Source organism: Amblyomma americanum, chromosome 6 (assembly GCF_052857255.1).
Source record: "Amblyomma americanum isolate KBUSLIRL-KWMA chromosome 6, ASM5285725v1, whole genome shotgun sequence".
NCBI classification, from domain to species: domain Eukaryota; kingdom Metazoa; phylum Arthropoda; class Arachnida; order Ixodida; family Ixodidae; genus Amblyomma; species Amblyomma americanum.
Genome location: NC_135502.1, coordinates 45,196,221 through 45,218,595, shown reverse-complemented (window position 1 = coordinate 45,218,595; position 22,375 = coordinate 45,196,221). Strand labels below are relative to the sequence as shown.

General features: G+C 51.2%; 1 protein-coding gene across 1 annotated transcript in view; it reads right to left on the bottom strand.

Moving 5' to 3' along the window:
- timeout (circadian regulator timeout) overlaps nucleotides 1-22,375 on the bottom strand; it is a gene marked incomplete in the record, with an annotated part of 289,956 nt that overhangs the window by 26,550 nt on the left and 241,031 nt on the right. Inside the window, 3 exon segments of the mRNA XM_077669310.1 lie at nucleotides 15,820-16,044; nucleotides 17,795-17,868; nucleotides 20,090-20,216. Of these exon segments, the coding sequence (XP_077525436.1) occupies nucleotides 15,820-16,044; nucleotides 17,795-17,868; nucleotides 20,090-20,216 (426 nt within the window).

Here is a 22,375-nt window from a genome sequence, read left to right as displayed (position 1 = left end):
AAAGCTTGTGCCGACCTCGTGCCGGTACTTTGATCGCGCCCCCTGTTTTCAAAATTGTCTTTGCAAGCGTTGCAGTTTCACTTTCTCCGGTACAAACTTAGGCGGCCAAGTTTCAAGCTCCAAAGAAAGCAGTCAGCAGTGCCAGGCAAAAGCTGCGACTGCAGTCACGGGTGCATGCGCGCTGTGCTTGTTTGTGAACTCTATGATCTCGCTAAACCCCTCCCTGTATTCGCGGTTCGGCACTCAAGTGTCACTGCCAAAACACGCGCCTATATTAGATTTTTTTATACGTGCGCCGTTTGTTGATTGCTTTCCGTGTGATGGAGAGCATGTTTGAGATCCCAGAAAGCCGAAGTAGATCGTATTTATTCGATGCTGATTACGCTGCATACTTGGCGGGCCTCCTAGCGAGAACACCATCCATTAAAGCAAGGTTCTAGCGCTACGAATGGCTGCCCCAGTGGGAGCTTCGTAAGGTATACTACCGGGATAAGTAATGGGCTGCGCTCGATACAGCCGTAGCTCATCAAGTCAGGTCACTGTTGAAGTTAGTATCTCGCGAAGGAAAAAGTAAACAATGCCCAGCGTGTACACTGCCAAGGGTATGGAAGTACCCCTAGCCAGCTTTCACGTATGTTATGTTAATGCGCCACACTAGCAATCTTCTCGCTTTTGCTGTATCGCAAAGCTGGCTTGTGTGAACAAGGACATCAGAAGCTAAGAGGCTTCTCGTCCCAAAGGCCAGTGGAGAGCAACGGTAGAATGCCGTTGCGCAGACGTACAGTCATGAAAAAAAGTTTCCGGGACGTGGATTCACGAAAAAAAAAAAATATTCATGCGTTACTTCCCTAGTCAGTCGGATGCTAGTCAGTCCCCATTATATTTTTCCTGCGAATGGGGCATGGATGTGCCCACGTGATTCAATGCTTTCCATTGGTCTGGTTTGCCCGACCAGAGAGAAGTAACTTTTTTTCCCGGGAACCTGCATCCCACAAACTTTTGCCCGTGACTGTACACACAGCTGGCAAAAAAAAAAAAAGTTCTTTCCTTGTGAGCGAAAGTGAGAGCGCTAGGAAAGTTACTTCATTACAACAGCCTCGAAACTGACAGCTGCAGCAGTAAAGCGGCAGACTACGTGGCTGCAGCATGCCCCTGAGGCACGCAATAACGTCGCCAAACGACAGCACGCGTTGGCTTACAAAGCACCGAGCCGAGCGCTGTACATGTCAGTCTCTCTGCAGTCGCGCAGCTCGGCAGCATCACTCCTCCTCTGGCCCCACTTGACAGTCAACGAGACTCGTGGCCACCGGGGCGGTGTTCGATTCCGGACCCCGACTCGGCTTCTCCCGCACAACCCCGTGGAGGCACGGGATGCCGAAGCACGCTGCAAACGCCAGGGTGTCGGCACTTGTGATTAAAATGCACCCCTGGCAGCCGCGCGCGGCTGACTGCGCGCCCGGCCGCCTCTCCCTTCCCACTTCCACGCACCTTCTCGACCACCGCTGTCAGCACTTCCATGCGGCGCGGGAGAACGTGCGGCTTACGGACACAGCAGTCAAAGAACACGCGGCGTCGATCGGATCCCCGGTGCGCAGAGCGGGAGAGTTTGTTCGCGTCTACTTTTCTGCTGTCTCTACCTTTTCTCAGCACACCAAGCTTTAGCGAAACACTTTCCCCGACACCGCGTAAGAGCCCGTTCAGAAGGCATCAAGGAGGAAAGGTTATGACGTCACGTCTTTAGCGGGAGTATGCCTAGCCTACCGTTGCCGAACGCCCCACTTGGCCAGAACTGCGCGGAACTCGGCGAACGTGGGCAACAGCGAGAGAATCGGGGAATGCGCCTTCCCCTGCCGGGATCGGTTCCCCAATGTCGTACGGCAGCCCGACCACGCGGATTTGAACGTCACCGATGCCTTAATGAGGGACAACAGCGCGCGCGATAGCGGCTGCCTTCGGTCCCCGCCTGCTATACGGCACGAAAGGGTGGAATTCCGAATTCCGGCCGCCTGTCTCGAAATTCTGCCCGTTCAGCTATAGGGCCTGCAGCCGACCATGTAAGGAAGAACGCGCGGCGCGCGCGGTATTAGGAGTGCCGCAAGAAAGCTAGCGGTCGCTATATCGACACGCCACTCGTATCTGCTCGTGCAGGAGCGGAAGGTGGCGACAGTCACTTTTCAGACATTGAAAATCACCCTGAATCTGGCTTATCTTCACACGAAGCTAACCACGGGTGCGGGGGAGTAATAAACGATCAATATCTGCACGACGTACAGAACCAGTGGAGACATAGAAAATCCGATATGGTAAAAGCATGAAATAAGGCAACCGAAATTTACTGCATCCGGTCAGACTGCACAGAGTTCGAGACTCTATAACTGTCGGATTACAGTCAGCCCGTTTGGGTTAAATTGTGAAGTATACCAGAAAAAAGCAGAAGCTAAAAAGGACCCCCAGACACGACAGAGAACAAAAAAACTGCAGCTTTGGACCCCTCCCTCTCCCCCCTTCCCCCAGCCTATGTCGCCGTGGAATTAAAGTTATGCAATGGAAAAGAGAGACACTCGCGCGCACATTTCCAAGCAAACCTGCAAGTCGCCTACAGCCGCCTACACACAGCGCCATTGCACTAAGCGCGCGCACACATAACGCGCGGTGTTTCATAATCAGCTCTTTAGTTGCGCGCTCCCGAGTAACGCGAAGCCGCCTAGCACAGTCGGAATGCCAGCGAGCCGCGGGCGCGCTCCGTAATGGTGTGCTCTCAGCTGGCGTATAATGGCCGCACAGAAGCTGCAAAGACAGCGGAAGCAAGAGGGGGGTGAGGGGCGACAGACGCACACACGCAGCCCTTTGCGAGTGAAGAAGCTTCCTGACGGCCCCATCTCCACGTGGCGATGAAAGTGTTGCGCCCGTAACATCCGCTGCATTCCTTCGCCATGCGCATTCAGCTACACCGTCACTGGCTAGGCAGTGAGGAATGCTCGAGCCTAAAGAAAGCGAGTGGCGCAGACAGAAAAAAAAAGAGTAAAAACAACACGCACAGCCACGTGCTACCCGCGCGTACGTATGTATGTGCGGGTAAGTGCGGGCCCTGCTCGCGTTCCACCACCGTCGCCGCCGAGTTGGCGTTGGCGCGCGCTCGCGCGCGTGCCAGGGAGCGGCACATTTTACGGTCCTTAACGAGTTTCGTTGAGGGCCTTGTTCCTGCGGAGTCGCGAAAACGCCCCGCCGGAGCGCCTACTAGAGTTTGAGCGAAACACGCAGGGAGGGAGGTGAAGACGAATGGAGGCACGCGGAAACGTTGAAATAACGGATAATAAGAAAAAAATTAAAAAAAAAACGGAAAGCGCAAAACGGAGAGGAGGGAGTGCTTCTTCGACGACAGTTCGCAGCCGTCGTATACCGCGCCGGGGAAGGCGAGAAGCCGGTGCTCCGCTCGGTGTAAGACAGCGTTCGCAGCCTCGTCGTTTCGCAGCTGCCCACCTAGCCGTGGCGTGAACGTTCCTTTCATTCAGCGGAATGTTGTACCCGCTCCTCGAGATTACTTGTACGGCTCTCACAGCGTCTAGCTTCATCTTACGACCCGATCAAGAAGTCGGCGGATCAGAAAATCGATCGCCTTCGCCGAGACCCGTACTGCCCAGTCATTATGGAGAAACGCAACGTTCGCAGTGAGCACGCATCCAAGTAGTCTAGTCCAGCGCATTAGTTTTTTTTTTTCGGTATACCTCCAAGCCACTGCTGCCGTCGCGTTTGGTCTACGCCGACTAACTAGCTAGCTAGACCACTTGCCTCGACCTCGACCACCAGTATCCGGCATTACATGGCTACACGAGCTAAGCCGGATGATCCAGGCTGAAGCCAGCAGTTCTTTGTTTGGAAATTGACTTAAGTCCTAAGAAATCAACAGGGAGCACTATGTCATTATTTGTTGACATAGTTTGAGTTGGGTTGAGTTCCCGACTATAAAGTTTAAGCTTCAAGCATGCGCCCTCTGTCCCGTTGTCATTGTAGCCGACATAAATTGAAAAACTCATTTCGTTGCCGCTGTTTATTTCCTTTTTTTTCCAGTGTTTCCCTCCCCACGTGTAGGGGAGCCAACGGAGCATCGCCTGGTTAACCTCCCTGTCTTTCCAGTCTGTACGCAAATCGAAGCTTACTGGACAAACCGGTGTACAAAGAGCCCAGCGGTTATGGCGAGTAACAGAGGAAATAAAAAAAGACAAATAGGGTACAGAATATTCCACGCAATTTAATGCATCGGGTGCAGCGCCAAAGCAAACGCTTTCTCAGACAACAGTCGCCTTCCATTTACAAGTTATACGATGGAGTTTCCTTTTCTTTTTCGGTCGCTGCAGATTGCTGCGCCCACAACTCTTCCTGCCAGCGCCGAGACGAAACAGTGTCTACGCCAGAGAAACGTCGATGAGACACGGAGGAACTCAAGACGCCGCTCTGCGCCCGGATAGCGACGAGTGCCCCGTAGGGAAAGCCTATATAGGTTCGGTGAAACCAGCGCCTTCTCTGTGTACCCAGAACGTTTCGCGCTCAAGTAACGACACTCGCGTGTTTGCTCTCGACTTGAGGCGGCGCGCGTGCGCGCAAGTTCGTGTCTCGAGTAGAGAGACGTCCCCGCGCGAAGCCAAAGATGGCGAAAGGGGACAAACTAAACGAAGCGCCGACGCACACAGTCGTGTACGACTGGGGCTAGGCAGGGGGGGGGGGGGGGGGGGGGAAAGGGAGGATATGAAGGAGGAGACACGCGCGGGATAGACGGGGCCGGGTTAAAAGTGCGCCGGCGCCTGATTGCTTTTGCCTGCGGGAAAGCCGCAGCTAAGGGTTTAATATTTCCAAGAGTCGCGAGCGCAAACACTCGCACCAGAGACAGAAATACTCCCGAAAAAGACAGGAGGCGAGAAAGGCAGAAGATACATTAAATAGAAAAAGAGGAGAGGAAGAGTGTCTCGGTGAAACGGCCCGACGATGGGGAAGAAAGCAATCAGAGGAGAAAGGTTCGCGGGAGGAAAGAGAGAAAAAAATCAAGAAAGGCTGCGGGGCCAATTTCACAATCCCGAAGTCACGCGGCGTGTTTTTGCCTTCTCCTCCTTTTTCCGCCTTTATTCCCGTTTGCCTTTTTTTTTTTTGTCGCCTTGCCTTTTCCTCAAAAACTGCCTTTAATGCGGCAAACTTTTTGAGAGAGCAGTGACATCGCGAAACTGAGGAAACTGTTGTTACTAGAGGTGAAATAAACGCCCGCGCACACACACATACAAGTTGAGAAAAGACGTGTGGGGGGAAGACAATACTGTAGTATAGAGAGCGTCTCGTAGGTGTGAGCCGAGGCGTCCCTTGCGCGATGAGGTAGGGGAAGGGATGGGGGACGGGGGAGTTTGCGAGGGGATACAAGGCGAAAATTAGAATCGATACAAGCTGCTTGCGCGGAGGGCTTATCTCAGTCTTGGCGGCGGCGAAGAGGCGACCAGCCTCCATACTTTTAGCCAGTGGGGAGAACGAAAGGGGGGGTTCGACGAAGAAGCAGGTGCGGCGCGCGTCTCCGAGCCGACTTGGTGAAGATGGATGAACGCGGGGCGCAAAGTCCCTCGCGGGTCGTGCGCCCTCACCGTGCGCACCGATCAGCCGAAGCAGCAGTCGGTGCAGCTACGACTCGGGTTCCCGGAAACCGAGTGACGCCGCCTGTTCGACGGAGATTCGACGGCCACGAAGCGCAAGCTCTGGCGATGGTGGCGGTTGGTAGCACGGCAAAGTGTCAGGTTTGATCAGGGTCTGCGACGGGTGCGTGCGAGCGAGCGACGTTTGAGGATGGCGGGGCTTGCACAACGTTGGCTGACGAGACAGGAGCCTTACAAGAGAGGAGGAGGCGGGTCGGCGAGGAGGGGGGGGGGGGGTTGTACGAGCAACAAAAACGATCAAGGGGCGAATGCGAGAGTGTAAGTGGTAAGAGCAATACAAGGACGCAAGAAAGACTGACCGCTGGAATGCTCGTTAAAAACAGGAGTCTGGGGACAAAAACATGGCGAGTTGCATTCTCCACAGAAAGTCTCTATCATCTTTTTCATCGTCACCAGTGGCCCGGCTACGGCCACTGAAAGGTCTCACCCCCTGATTTCCAATTAGGCTCGTCCAGCGCCGGCTGCGGCCACCATGTCCCAGAAAATTTATTATTGTCTATACCTGACTCTCTGCCAAGCAGAGGGCCTCTATGGGTAATTAACTGAACACTGGAGCCTGCTTCTGCGCAAAAAGAAAAAGAAACATCAACGTTAACGAGAAATACCAATTAAAAGGACTGCCTCCATGCCTGCATGCAACGTATGTTGTTCGCAGTTGTCCCTGTAGAAGGAAATAAAAACAGGAGCTGCAACGGTACAGAAGCGTTCGTGTTGGAACGGCTTTGATGCCTTACAGACTCGTTCCAAGAAGCTAGAAGACCGCCACGTGTTGCGGGAAAGCAGAACAGGAACTCTCGAAGAATATCGCAACACGCGAGAACGTGCCGACATCCGGTGCCAAAGAGCCGAAGCCTTACACGGGTGTCGACAATGTTCCACGCTCCTCGCCTAACAGCGTGGCACGACGCCTGCGCTGGGGCTCGCTGCTTCGGAGCTGCCGAAGCCATAGCGGGCGCCAGCAGCGCAGCTTCGGCTCCAGCAGCTGCCGAGAGGCAATCGGAAGCCAGATCAGCCGCCAAGTTTCGGTGAAACGGTGGGGGCCGTCGGAAGTAGGTGACTAAGCACAGTGAGTGCTTGCGGGAAAGAGGGCTAGCAAACAAATAGCACACAAATAGAAAGGTGTATTCGTTTTGGAATGTTCTGGTCTTCATTAACGTCATGAGCGACATTACATAACATAAGTGGATGTAACGCTCTATTTAAGTTACATACAAAAGGCCTCCATTTCCCACTTGATACCGAATTAAATGAACCTTTCCTCTTCTTGCAAAACATAATTTACACGGTACAATTTTGCCCTCAACAAAATTTCACAGGGACACCTAAATACGTCATGAGTTGGCAATGCGAACGCAAAAGCAGCTGTTGATGCCTTTGTCCGAAGTGACGTCACTCCCGTCCAGCCAATGGGCGAATTTTATGACCGACGGCAAATCCTCTCCCGATGAGGCTTCTAACACTATAGCATTAAATACTATTTCGGACCTGTCGTCCGTTGCGATGAGCCAGAGGTAAATCATCACAGTTCGAAATTGATTTGATTTGTGAGGGCTTAACGTCCCAAACCGACTCAGGCTATGAGGGATGCCGTAGTGAAGAGCCCCGAAAATTTTCGACCACCTGGGGTTCTTTAACGTGCACTGACATCGCACAGTACAGGGGCCTCTAGAATTTCGCCTCCATCGAAATTCGACCGCCGCGGCCGGGATCGAACCCGCGTCTTTCGGGTCAGCAGCCGAGTGCCATAACCACTGAGCCACAGCGGCGGCTTAGTTCGAAATTTCTGCAGAGTAACATAGCTCAGTACGTCCTGCTACTGGATATTAGCCGACAGGTTAAACTGAACACCGAGTTTAATGCGGGAAACCAGGCAGTCTAGTGCCCAAGATGCCTACTGCAATGTGTTCGGTACCGCACGAAGCTTCTACTGCATTTCCTTTTTCTTACCGTGTTAGAAGATTCATCACGAACGTGAATTATCCTCAAATAGCTGACCCTGGGGCAAAAATACCACCGAATAGATACAACTTACTCTCTCGTTCAAGCATTTCATTCGAAAAAGCCGGTTTTAGCCCTGGGGGATTGTACATCGACGCATGCTAGACACGTACATGTCCGCTCAGCTGGCATTACAGGAGCTATAATCTAGCTCTATGTAATGTAGCGGAAAATGTTACACTGCCTGCGATACGGGCATCCATCACGGAGAAGATGTCACGCAGACACGGACGCAGACCGGATATATGGAGCAAAGTCGCACGAGCCCAGACAGACAAAAAGAAGAAAAACATAAATAAGAAACCTTATCGCTGAAAAACATGAGTCAGCCAAGGTTAGGAAACCTAGAAAGACAAATTATTTCTGAACTACTGCGTTACGCCAGCTCATCTCTGTCAGTGTATGCGAAACGCAACACGAAGTCTGTGCCGCCCGCGGTCAGCCTTCTTTTTTTTTTTTTGCTTAAATGGTTTCGGAAATTACGACACCGGACGAGGACGCCAGGGAATAAAAAAGGAATCAGGATGCAGTGGTGCGTACGGGCTTGATCAAAAAATAAAAACAAAAAAACCCCAAGCTTCCCTGAAACTTCGCGGTTCGCCCGAAGGGAATAGCAGCTTTGGAATTACGAAATTCAACCACGGCCTAGCAGAATACCTTTGCCGTCTCACAGTCGATCCACGAATATTCAGACACTTGTGAAATTCCTCGAACCTCACCTGGGCCAGTTACTCCTTTCCCGCCCTTTTTCATACGATCAAAGCGCCCAACCAAGCTCCCATCAATTATTTCGTCATTTATTAGCATGATCCAATCTCATACTGTTACATGGCGGTAAATATGAGGTAAAAGCAAATAAAAAATAAATCCATAAGAAAGATATTTCCCACAACAAGGCGCTAGGTTAGCTCAAACTAGAGGCCAATTGATAACCCTCCTCTGTGAAAAGCACCTCAACGAAGCTTAGAAAACACCCTAGCTGCAGCCAAACAAATGCCAGAAGATTAAAAAGACAACAAAATATCGTGAACCGAGCAGCAAGCAGTCGGGCTGGCAAGGAAGCGAGTTAAATCCGCAGACTCTGGTCCTTATATCGCGTAACCTTCGCAGGGCAAAGCAAAACAACGCTCACGTTGCCAGACACGTTTCCACATTCGGCAGAGGGCGCGCTTTTTGAAATCCAGACGAGCAATCAATTTCGTCGAAACTCTCGCCGACTGTTCGCACGTACGCACGAAGAAAACAGGGCTGATTTCGGCATCCTGGAAAACAGCCGCGAAAGAAAAAAAATTTACAATGGCTTATGGGGGTTTAACGTCCCAAAGCGACTCAGGCTGTGAGGGACGCCGTAGTGAAGGGCAACGGGAATTTCGACCACCTGGGGTTCTTTAACCTGCACTGACATCGCACAGTACACGGGCGTCTAGAATTTCGCCTTCATCGAAATTCGACCGCCGCGGCCGGGATCGAACAGTGATTCGCAGATACGAAATCAAGTGAAGAGCATTAGCTAAGTTGTTTTCACCTATGTCTTCGACAAATCCGGATACCGACGTGTACACCGCGAAACAACGATTCGTTTCGTACCAACCGCATCCCTCTGCGACCACTGCTTCGCCCGCCAGGGCCCTCTGAAGGTCGCCCCTTCATTATGGTTTCGAGGACCAAGGTTCATCGGTACGAAGCCTTCACACACACACCAGGCTTCAACTCAACTAAAACTTTGTACGCCGAATCGTGCCATTTCGTTTGGCGCAACTCCGAACCCTCTGCGCCAAGAGGGTGGGCCATAATTTTTTCACCAGCCACGGCACCCGCGCCAACATAGGGGCGCACCGGCCACCGTGCCGGCCCGACGATTGAGCGCACGCGGTCACGTGATAGGGGGTGCGGGGTCGATCACATTTTGCGCGTCGCTGCAGCAGTTTGATCACATGACCGGCCGCCATCTTGAAATCTCGGACGGACAAGAAACGTTCGAATGCGAGAAGTAAGAGCTAACGCTCTGAAAAAAAAAAAGGTGAAGAGAAACCAATCAACAAGAGCACGTGAAGAAAAGCCAAGGAACCGCGCATCAAAAGAGGGAACTTCGCAAGAAACTCCGAGCGCATTCTACAAATTGGAAGTCGGGGATGAGTTGCGATTCCACGCCGTCGTCGCGCGCTCTTCGCTCGTTCCCGCACTTCGGCCACTCGATATTATTGTTTAGCACGGAGCACCGTTGTGTGTGCGTGTTAGTGAAGCACCATCACACGCAGGTACGCCAGCTTGCCTGTCCTTTGTGCGACGATTTCAACGCTTCTATCCAAATAACGGAGTGAAAGAAAAAAAAAGGGACAAGATAGAAAACTAGGAATTTTACCGGCAAAAATGGAGAGAGTGTGAGTGCATGAAGACAAAAAAAAAACAACTTCAAATGCCCCCATTCCTTTCCTTGCACCTTTCACGAAAAAGCAACGGGCGAAAGCTTTCCGGGCGACAGGCGAGACCCCCTCGGCACGATGACAACGCGGAGAGTGAACGGATTCGCCAAGCAGATGGCGCCTCTGGTGCCAACAAACACACAACAAACGCGCGCTACTAGACAAAAAGAAAACTAAGAATAGGGCCCCGTCTCCGGAAGCACATACATAACCGGACGGGAAAATAAAGCCTTGACCAGAAGGAGAGGACGAGAGAGAGAGTGAGAAAGGGGAGGAGGCGGAATAGACGTAAGGGTGAATGAGTAGGGTAGAGCCGGCGTAATCCATCAATGGTGCCAGAAGCGTTTCTCATCAGGGCCCCGTTTCATATTTTTCTCCCCGCAAATCCCAAGTGGTGGCCAGCGAGAAGGCAGCGCAACGGCTGAGGAGGAGGAGGAGGAGGAGGAGGAGGAGGAGGAGGAGGAGGAGGAGGAGGATGCTACAGGAGAGAGAGATTGGAAGCGGAGGCGAGTGCCAAAAGCGTCGGCTACACCACTGCCGAAGCTGCACTCATTCTTAGGACAGCGGCACCGGCTGGCCTAATCCGTCAGCCGTCTGCCCGGCCACGAAGTGAACCGAGGCTTTGGCACTGGGGTGGAAGGAAAGAAGGATACAGAGAGAGAGAGAGAAACAAAAAGAAAGTGGGCTAAAGCGCTACCAAACTTGTGCGCGCGCACACGCACGCACACGCGCGCGCTCTCATCTCTATCTTCGCCACGATTCAAGTGTCTTGCGCAGACGCGCCAGCGCTTCCTCCTTTCTCTTAATTCATCACACGCCAGCCGCACGGCCGCGCAGGAGTTTCTGCCGCACCGCGCGGCGGACGGAGTGAAACTTTCGATGAGATCGAGACTGGCCGGTGAGAAGCAGCGTGGAAAATAAATAGCGGGAGTAAGCAGCGCTAGGAAACAGCTGAGAGAAGAAGACAGCACGCTGCAATAACTACGAAAAAAAAAGGAGCATGATAAGAAAGCTGAATAGGAAAGGAAAGAAGAGAGCAAAAAGAAGTGGAGAGGCGGCTAAAGAGCCGAATGAAGGGATGCCACTAAAGAGAGAAGGTAGCATTTTCAGCTTTCTCTGACCTTTCCCCGCGTACACACCTCTTTCCTTTTCCACCCGAAGAACACACAGAGCGCGCTCCGTTCCTGCCAAGGGGCTCCCAATGAGGGTAAACATTACCCCTAACAACGAGTTGAGCGGCACTGTTAATTGGATTCGATCGCCTCGGGGCGAATGTACGAAACGAAGAAAGAAGAAGCCAGCAGGGAACAGTGACAGTAAAGTCAAACAGAAGAAAGACCCTGCTGAGGCGAGGCCCCATCGCCCCTGCAACGAGACGATCAAGTGGCATCCGGCGTTTCGTGAGCGTGTGCTATCTGGTTGCTTTTTTTTTCTTCGCTTTATTTTTCTCACCACTCCGGCCTGCAACTCTTTCCTGTGGGAACATGCTTACCAGAAAAGATAACGCATCGAAAGCGCAGCAGGAGTACAAACAAGGCACTGACTTCGGCGCAACCCCGAGCACCCCAGCTGTCAGGCGGTCAGAACTTTAAACCAGAGGGAGTCGCCGCGTGCAGAGGCAAACAGAGAGAGAGAATTTTCTTCTCCCCGGCATGGCACGCACACAGAGAGGAAATGCGCGCGCGATGTTGCAAGGGGAAAGTTAAGCGTAAGCGCGATCTTAAGGCCTAGAGCGAGCTTTCCTGCACTGCACTCTCTCGTAAGAGTGCTTCGAGACCGGCAAGCGCACCGAACTGGCTCAGACGAACAAACCAAAATTCAAGCAAAAAAAAGCAGTATTGCGGCAGGGACGGAAAAGACACCAATTTCTAGGAGCATGTCGAGCAGTCGGAAGCAACGCAGGATGCGAACGAATGTGAATGGTGCCAAAGAGAAGAACAGTAAGAAAAAAAAAATCTGCACCGGTTCAAAGTAGAAGCTGCAAAAGAAAGAGCGCGCATTGTACGAATCATCACTTCGCTTCGAGAGGGCTAGTAAAAATGCTATGACACGCGCTATGATGATACGACCGGCTCGTACAGTCGAGTCGCAATATTTCGAACTCAAAGAGAGCCGAAAATCTGCTCCAGTTATCATGAATTTAGATCGGGCAACCCTCTGTAGACGTGACGTCGATCTTGGCAGAGAGTTCGAATTAAGAGAGTTCGATTAATGAAACTCCACTGCACATTCACAGCAATTCCCGAGCTCTGCACGCCACTAACGGGGAAACAAAAGTGCAAAAAACACAGCCCGAGAACTTCATGCCCACTTTAACAAGCCAAGTGGGCTCTTCACTTGAGAAAAGTGGGGGAACAAGTGCAAGCGATTAAACCTCACTCTTGCGAATGCTCCCGACAGTACTTTCATCCTGCATGCAGCAAAATTACTCTCTTTCTTTAATTTCTCATCGATGTCTTTCGTACCCCCGAGCACGCTTCAAGCAGCCCGATGGATTAATCGAAACGTTACAAAATAAAGCAGTAACGGTACAATGAAATAGCGTAATTAACTACTCGAATCGCCGCCCTCAATTCTGACTTATTCGCTCACCTCCAAGTGCCGCACGCTCACTTTTCCCGGTCGACAGAACACACACCGTTTTCATACTTCGCTTCCTTCTTGGCCCTATGCTTTCCCGAAAAACAGAATGATAAAAAAACGTCCAAACTAAAAAAAAAAGGAATATAAGAATGAGGAACGTGATGAGGATACGTGCATCACGGCGGGCGATACACAGCGAGCGGCAAAAAACCCAGCGAGCCGCGGCATTCATGCCAGCCGCAGGGGCGACGTTATTCAGGGCCAGGATCGGGCCAAGGCTGAAAAGACCAACTCGTGGCTCCCTCGCGGCGGCCATTGTCGTCGGTCTCGCACGGGCCGGCCATTAGCAGTTCCCGAGCGCGTTTTATTCACGAACTCGCCGAGGCGCCATTATTAGGGGCGCTGATTAATCGCTCTATTCGCGTTTTGTACCCAAAATTGAGTTTCTTGGTAAAAAGTGAAAGAGATCAAAAAGGGAAGAGAATGAGATTGAATGAGACGTTCACTGGGCGGCTTCCGTCCTCTCGCTTTTCTTTTTTTGCTTTTTTGCAACGCCGTGTAGACGTAAGAGCGAGAGGGTGGTAACGGCGCCCCTTTGGGCTCGTTTAGTGTGCTTTCAGTCTGAGCCAGCAAAAGCATAATACGCTTCAAGTCTCATGTTGAAGAGAGCTTCACGTCGCCATAAAGCGCAGCCCACGGAATTTCGAGCAGCCATAACTCTTACATTATGCTTTATTAACAAACTTCACTTCGGCAACCACAACAGCTAATAGCGCAGCGGACTCCAGAGAGGAAACGTGACAAATCCTAAAAAAATTGACAGGGATGACGTTACGAAAACTGGCATTCTAACTAGTCCAGAGCTCGAAAATCAGCTGACTGTAACGCCACTTGCGGCATTCAAATGACTTGTTCACCACTGCTTAAACAAAGATAATGAGGGAGAAACAAGTGTCTGCGCCCCCAAAGAGGCTCACTGTCCCTGCTGACAGGCAGGCGCTTCCGTCCGCTCACTTCCTGAAAGTGGCCGTGGGTTATGCCCGCATTTCCGTGGGGGGCTTCCCAACCGGAAGAGTTAAAGATTCTCTAGAAACATTGGCCACCTGGCACTGAAACCGACAATTCTCGTGAAATGAAGTTTTGTTACGTTGTGCTGCGCTTCTCGGTCGCCCGGACGCTGCGCATTGCTCCCGCATCCTCTCGTAGTAACGTGTACTTTATCAAAGGAAAAGTGTTAATAAGCCCAGAAAAAGCGCCCGTCGGTGGCGCGCTGGCTGTTCGGTTATACTGCCTGCTCATATACGCTGTTCCGATGCATGGTGGTGTCCCTCTCCCCCCGATTTTTTTTTTCGTTCAAAACCCCTACTGACCCCTATTTCCTCTGCAAAGACGTTCACGATATGCATCACGCGTATGTGACTTCCCCCCCCCCCCCCCCCTTCCTCCCCAAGAGCACCACCGCCGAGAGCTGTCCACAAATCAGCACCTGTGTTGGACCCGCTAGCACGCTGAAACGAGTATGAAGCGAAATGTTCGATAGCGCATACCCACTAGCCCGGACCATCGCCTTGTTATGAAGCGAACCAGGCGCAATTCTACCTGCAGTTAATGATGCGTTACTAGACTCCTTCAACAGGAACCCCGGGGGCCCGCCCACCACCAGTGCGCACGCGCTGATTGGTCCAGTTGTGGCCGGCATGTACCCGGCGCCAGGTACCCGCAGCTGCCGGGTACCTGGCGCCATCTGGTGTCTTCAAGGCGATCTGCGCATATGCCCTGACGGCGCGCGGGTTCCCGGTACTGCGGTGACGGTGGAGGTAGCACGACACTCGGGATGCTGAAGATGTCTAATGTGTTCCGTCTTTCTCATCGGCAGTATAAGCGATGCGTTTCTGCACACTCTCTTCACTGGTGCAAGGAAGCCGGCCAGTGGAGAGGCTTCACCCATAGCGGAGGAGTGGACACCACGGCTTCGATTTGAACGCTCTTTGTTTCAAGCATTGCGTATTGCTCCAGGAAGCACGATACACGCTCCGGGATTCATATGCGCGGCGTAAATAATTTATTATTGCATTATTCAGACTCAGCGACTTCGGTCTCTGAGCGCCGGGCAGTGCTATGACGTCAGAACCGTGGAAGAGCAGCAACCTTGGTTGCTGATGTTGTGGTGCATACAATGCCGCGCCTCCTGCTCTCGCACACAAGCTGCACATACCAACGCCTTTCGAAATGCCGCCAAACTTTGTCGGTGCAGCGATATACTGAGAGAAGCCAAGCGGAGGGACGACACGGAGTTCTGGCACCAAGGGAGTCGCATAACAGGCCTATCCAGTCAATAGACCGTGTTTGCTAACGCGGTTTTTACACTACATCTAGCTTTGTCCCACTACGCCGATACTCTGCTGACGTCTTCGTCGATGGCCAGTAGCCGAGAGCGGAGTAGTGAGACGGCAGTCAGCACATCCCGTTATCACATTACAACGGCACAATGCCTCGAAGCCGCGCCGAGAGATTGTTCCGGGTTGTTGGTTTCGATATCCGCTTCTCACTTTCTTTTTTCTGCCTCTCGTTCAGCGAACAGTCCATGCATTTGCTACGTGAATGCTTCAAGGTAGCACAACACAATTCCGCAGTTACCGCGCGGGCGCGAAGTTCCCTAATGTTCCCAAATAACCTGACTTTGACTTTTCACATTGATCTTGATTTGAGACATCGGGCACGACACCGACCATCGACCTTCAATGCCTCACAAGGTCAAACCAAACTTAACTGCGTGGTGGAATGGCCTAGGGTACGGTAGTATGATCACGCGATCATATGACTATGACCACTGGGTACCTGACCTTGACATTTGATTTCAGACAGTAGAGACCACACTTAACAGAGCTTTCACTAGTATAACTAGGTTAAAGCCACGTTGAACCCTTTTTTAAATGCTTGCTGCGTCCGATACTTGGACGTGGGTGACCTGCCATACGGAGGAAGCTCATAACAGGCTTTTCGTAGCCTCAAAATATGGTGTCTTAAACCGTTAGGCCACACTGAGCAACCCTAGCCGCACAGGTCTTTCGCGTTTAACGCGGAGCCGGTCTAAACGCGAACGATTCAGAAGGGTTCGGCGCGCTCACCGTAGATGCGGTCCCCCTCGTCGTCCGAGGACGAAGATCCGGACCCACCGTCCGAGCCTCGGCGGCCACGGCCTCCAGGCGAGCGGGCGGCGCCGTCCTTCTTGCGTGCCCGCTTCTTGCGCAGCTCCTGGCGGCTGCACACCAAGCCCAGCTCGAGCAGCTTATCGACGACGCGGTGCCGGGGTCTCTTGACGCTCAGGTGCTCCATGATCTGGCCCATTATGTCTGCGAAGACAAAACAGGAGCCGCACGACGAGCCCTGCCAGCTTAGCGCCTTCGGTGACACACGAGAGAGGGCATATATTTGATTAAAAAAAAGCTCATGGGCTAGTTGGTAACTTCCTTGATTCACAACGGCAGCGAAGGAGCACGAACACAAGAGAAGAAACACGCAAACACACGGACGAACGCTGCACTCACAATTGCTTTTATGGGGAACAGATTTTGCGTAAATAAAGGCTCTACGCGTCTGCGCACTACACAGGTGATGAAAAACAACCACGTGCCACGGTAACATCAGAAACACATTTTCCCTTATAGCCGCGAAAAGGTCGAACTCCGAAGTTACATAAATATCGATGGATCACTAATACAACAATCAGCTCTTTTCTTTATACGATAGGTCTCCAGGAGTTCGCGTGCAGTTGTATCCTTGCTCCTGCCTAGAATTCTAGCGCTGTCGAAACGTGGCGCACATTCCCTGCATGAGTGCAGTGCTCAACCAAGTGCACACTTTCTTTGTTCGTCCGTGTGTTTGCGTGTTTCTTCTCTTGTGTTCGTGCTCCTTCGCTGCCGTTATGAATCGAGATGGCACTCAATAACCGCGAGTGTACCAAAGGCGCGTCGCGAGCTGTATGTCAAGGACTCCTGGTCTACAGGGGAGCCCATTCCCGAGTACAGGCTCACTACAGTCGGATAGAACTCAAGAACTTAGCGGAAAATGCCCCTCAAATGAGGCCCTCTCGCCAATGAAGTCGACTGATTGTCATGACGCCACGGCTCATCCCATTTCGCGGAGGCACCTGCCAGCCACCTGCGATTTCACGCTAAGGGATTAACCGCGACGTCATGAAAACCCGTCGACGTCATTATATCGAGAGGTTCATTTTAAGGGTAATCGCCGCTGTGTTCTTGGGTTGTACTCCACTATAGCGGTGTTCCGTAACTGAGTATAACTGAAGAGAAAGTAATGTAGGTGAAAGATAGGCGCGAGCAGCACCTGCAATGCAAAATGGCGCGAGGACGGACACACACGACGACAGGACAGGAAAGTTACTTAGCTCGGATCGATTTTTCTCTCCAAAGTGAGCAAAGGCAGCAAGCGCTAAAAGCCAAGTGATTTATGCAGTGAGTACGCGCGTGCACGCGTGCGTATGTTTTAAACGAAAAAGTCGAATGTTTGGTGAGAATACGTTGAGATTCGCCTTAGTAGCTGCTGCCGAGCACACTGTCGCTGTCGGCACCGCGAACCAAGGCGACACAATGAGGAAACAGACAGAACCACACAGAATGAAAAAGCGCTGCACCCTAAACTGAATTCATGATTTGATGCATTCGAGGATTAATGTAAAAGGGGATCGCGTGCTGCAATCGCTGAGCAAGCAATAACGGAGATAGCAGGCATTTCCTGCTTCCCACGAGGGTGCGACGAAATGTCAGTGGATAAAAAAAAAAGCCACGACAAACGCCGAACGGCAATCGCAAACAGTTTTAGGGCCATCGGTACTTGCTTCAGGTATAACTTGGACACCGCTGGCCAAAGCCATTGCTAAGCTAAGAACGGTGCGGCAAACTTACGTGCTATGCCCATTGTTTTGGAAGCGTCTTTACTAGTTCTATTTCCGATTTATTCTGGTATCTTAAGTGATCCAAACAGCGCCCCTTTGGCTCTCTGCATTCCCACGCAGTCGGGAAAAACTTCCCACTTTTTTCCGCCGAGCCGCAATCGAAAGCGACCAAGGTCTAGGACACTCACCTGTAGATTCACGGTACTTGTCGTAAAGCTCCTGAAGCTCCGCCACGTCTTCACCCCGCCAGGGGGCGTTGGCTCTGAAGATTTAGCGAAAAGGAAAGGAAAAAAAAACATGCTCAGAAGAGAAAGAAAAATACGACGGAGAAAAAAAATACGATGAAACAGTGAGATTCTTGGGGCGGCACTCAACGGGGAGTAGAGCCAGGTGTACAGCTAACAGGAACAGAAGCATGGTAAGTGAACAAAGAACGGCCCGTTTCCAGGATATATTGTAAAGATGAAACGACGGCGAGAAAGAAAGAACGCAAAAATGTTGAGGCAATAAGTTTTAGCGCCTAAGTCTCATGAATAACTTGAGCATAACGAAGACTCAACTCGTTTCTCGTAATCCTTGAATGGTCGGGGAAAATGCGACCGCTGGTAAATTCTTAAACATCCAAGTAGAAGGAACGCGGGCCCCAGTACGTAATTCCCGCGCATAAAAAGAAAAACAAAAAAAAACGACGCGAAAAATTCCTTAGATCAAAATTTAATCTAGACGTAGCTCTGGGGCTTCGAATAATGCACGATGAGTTCCTTCGGACTCAACTATATTAAGGGAGAAGAAAGCTCTTCCTGTCTCCTGCCGGAGCGCCCGCGACAAAGAGGAGTTAGAGCTCCTTTCCAGCACGATCCGCAGGTTGAAACAGGTGCAGTGAACTAGTAGCGCAATAGAAGATCGAAATTACATTCTCCCCAATTTTCAAAGCGTACATAATGTAAAACCCTACCGACCACCGGAACGGGGAATGGGGAAAAGAGGGAAATAGGAAAACAATAAACGGCAAAACGCGGAGCGGTCAATCCACGTCGATAGGGCCGACACAATGGCTGTCAGGAAGGAAAATGAACCTGGCGGATGCATGCATAAAAGTGGGCCTCCCTAATATACATCTTCAGCGAGCGACGAGGCGGGATTAAGAAAAAGTGAGAGGAAATAAAATGAAAAGGACGAAAGGCGAAGAAAAAGCGAAGTATGAGAAAATTGAAAGAACAAACCGGAACAAGCGACAAGCGGAGACAACAAGCGTCCCAAGAAAGCGATGAAAAATGAAGCCAGCATGTCTAAACTTTTTGGGACGAGGAGACGCGCGCGCACCGGCCCTGCCATAGCAGCCGAACCGGGAGACCCGGCCAACGTGGCATTAATCTGTCTATTTGTCGACGCCAACGGAGCAGAACATCCGTCACGGAGAGACCCGACAATGAACCGGCCTCACAGGGGCACACAAACAAAGGTTCGTCGCCTTCCATTCCTCTTTATTCCCCTTTTTCGTCCTCCTTTTCTTCCCCAGCCCGAACGTCACCCTGGAGTTCAAAAAAAAGGAAATACATAAACAGGAAAGTCGTCGCCGGTAAATCAGCAAAAATGAAGACAGCGGGTGAGGACGCAACGGTGCAGCGTGTCGAGCGGGTTGAACGGGAGGAGAGGAGAGAGGTGCAAGGTGGGGTTAGGGAGACTGGGAAGAGACGAAGCCGGTCGGTTAGGGAAGTGGAGGAGGTGGCACCTTTTCTTCTTCCCTTTTCACCATGTCCGACAGCGGTGCGCGATTTGTTAGCAGGAACAATAAGGAAAAGGGAGCGGTGCCCGGCGGGACCGGAATACAGAATTGCGCCGGTACGGACGGAGGCAGTATGTCACAGTGGGCGCGCGGCCTCTGTCTTCATCGGGGATAATCAGAGTAACAGAGAGAGAGGAATGAAATATACGGGGTGTCACGAGTCGGTTCGTGCGGGCCTGAGCACCTTAGGCATGACGACGTGTTTCAGCAACGGACGAGGCGCCCATAGTGTGGGGCAAAGATGAATAGATTCCGTTCTGATCGTAGACACGTCCAAGCCGACGGCTTCGTTTTCTATCCTAGTCGTTAGCATCGCCCATAGCAGCTTTAGGGATCATCTAATAAAACTTGACGAAGACGTTCTTTTCCAACGGGATAAACGATAGAAATGGAACAGCAAAGAGCAGTGTTAGCTGCTGGCACTTCCGACAAGAAAGGCCGCCACGAGTCCAAATCAGTCTGCATGTTCATGCAGAGAGATATCACCACGCGAGGAAAACACGCTTCCTTCAAAGCTAGGCCATGAGCCATGCCGATGAGCTGGCGCTCTTGCCAACGTGGCACTCAGCACGGATATCATAAGTAATGTCGTTTATCCGCGGCTTCGACTTCAACTTAAGCAGACTTTAAGTGTAGCTTTGAATGGCCTATACAAAGACATGCAAAAGTTGTCCACTTCACGCAAGGGCACGCTTACCTGGCCTTCTTTTTGAAAGCTGCGACGTTTTCCACGAGGCCGAGGTTCTTTAGCTGCAGTAACACGCTGCGACGAGTCTTTGTATCGTCGATCATGTGTTCGAGTATCAAGTCGATCACGTCCTTTTCTGCAAAAGCAAAAGGGTGAAAAAAACGAATCGGGGATTTGCACTCGTCAGCAAACGATATAACAATTAGTTCCTAAAATATATTTATCTCGTATTTTCCTCTAGAACTGCGTCTTGCGATACGCTGTCGGCGTTGAACACAGGAGAACAAATACCGAAGCAGCGTTTTGTTCTTCGCCACCCAACAGCGCGTAGGTGATTAGGCACTTTGGTGGAAGATCATTGCAACGATACTGCGGCAATATGCGTGGAATGCAGGCGATGGTATGGGTAGTACCATTGGGGCAGTGCGTATTTCCGTAATTAAAGGTTACAATGTCACCGTGACATTCGCTCCACATCTTTTAGCCCCAACTACGACGACATAAACGACATAAAGATAGACATTACAGTGAGTACGATGTGCAAAGAAATATGCCACGAACGAAAGTTGCTTTACGAGTCACAGCAGACTACCGCTACTCAGAAGTTTACATAGCCCCGCCAGACATTATTGTCGAAGCCGTATGATTAATTAGCCTGAACGGAATGACTTCACTGCTTTCATACCTCACTGTTACCGAGCCGTTTCGCGCGACCGTTCTCAAAAGCCTTACTTTCCGCGACAAAGTTCGCAAACTCATGGCTAACTCTCTCGTTCCTATTTTTAAAAAGATAAGTAAAAGCTAACAAAACCTCGGAAGCAACTTCAGTGACTAAGCTTATCTCGGAAACTTAATGTGTCAAGTGGTGACACAAAATTCACAAATAAAAACAAACAAACAAAAAGTAAGACAGAGAAGTAGCAGCTGGCCACTTATATCTTCTGTGGGCCTACAGAGACTCCCCAATGCTGCTCAAAAGTACATTGTTTGCCGCGCCCAGCCCTGATCAAATTCTTGCGGACCGAAAAACTTGAGTGTGCGGAGAGGGAAAGCATTAAAAGACCAGCGAGAGCACTTACAATCAACTCCCAAGTCTCTGAGATGGGGGAGAGAGCTCAGGCTACGCTCAAAAAATTTCTTCCAGCGTCTCGGACTGTCGCTGCTTTTTATGGACGCATTTTTAAGAGCATCGGAAAGGCATCAATTCGCCGTAATGTGGCCGGGAGGTCTCAGCTGTGCCAAGGTGGACAGCCGGGTCACCATTTCACTCCGCAGAGCAACTACGCTTAGAAGCAATGGGCTTAAAAGCTAACAGCAAGAAGTGCTCGCGCGTAAAGAAGCTATGCGCTGAAGAACGCAGACTAATCAAGAAACGTAAAGAAGACACAGCAAACAGGCGACGTGATGTGGTTGGGATGAAAGCTGCACGCCTCGGCTAACGCGAACTGACCTCTTATTACCGGCAGTCGAAGAGCCACACTTCATGCTACGCGTTACGATAAGGAAAGACAACGTCAAAAGAGACATAGGTAAGTTAACAGCGCCTAACCAAAGCCCTTCTGAACAAAGAGCCTTCTGACGCCCGCACCGAAACGAAATGAAGGAGGCCAGTTAGGAGCGCACGTGACAAGATAACGTTTTGTGACGCTCCAAAGTTATTCACGTCAGACGGCCAAGAAAAAAAAAGAAGCAAATTCGAGATCAAAAGCACAGCGACAGAAAAGACGCAAACTTTATGCGACGGAACTTCTTGCTGTCGCCCACCTTTGAGAGCTCGGCAGGCGCCGCGCGACACGCACTCCGCCAAAAAAACTTGCCTACAAAGAAAGAAAACAGGACGGACAACCGCGAGGCGAGAGAGAGAGAGAGAGAGAGAGAGAGAGAGAGAGAGAGAGAGAGAGAGAGAGAGAGAGAGAGAACACGCTGGGTTAAGGATTCTTGGAATGAAAATTCGTGCACATATTGTGCGCTTATCACCGGTGAAGGGTATCCAGGGTGACAAAGTAATGAGCCCTTGTGTACGGCGAAAGGAATTCACAACTCAGGTGAATGTAGAGAAATCCGCGCGTAAGGCTTATACAGGATACGTAAGCCCCACCAAAAAAAAAAAAAAATAAGGCGAAGAGACGCCAACAGAGCGGTTGTTCACCACGAAAGCCGACATTCGGGCATGAAATATGCTTCTACGTCTGATATAATGGTACGCGCCGGAGGGCGACAAGGGGGGGGGGGGGGGGGGGGGGGGAGATCCTAAAGCGCAAAGACGAACAGAACAGAATCCGCAGACAAGGCCAC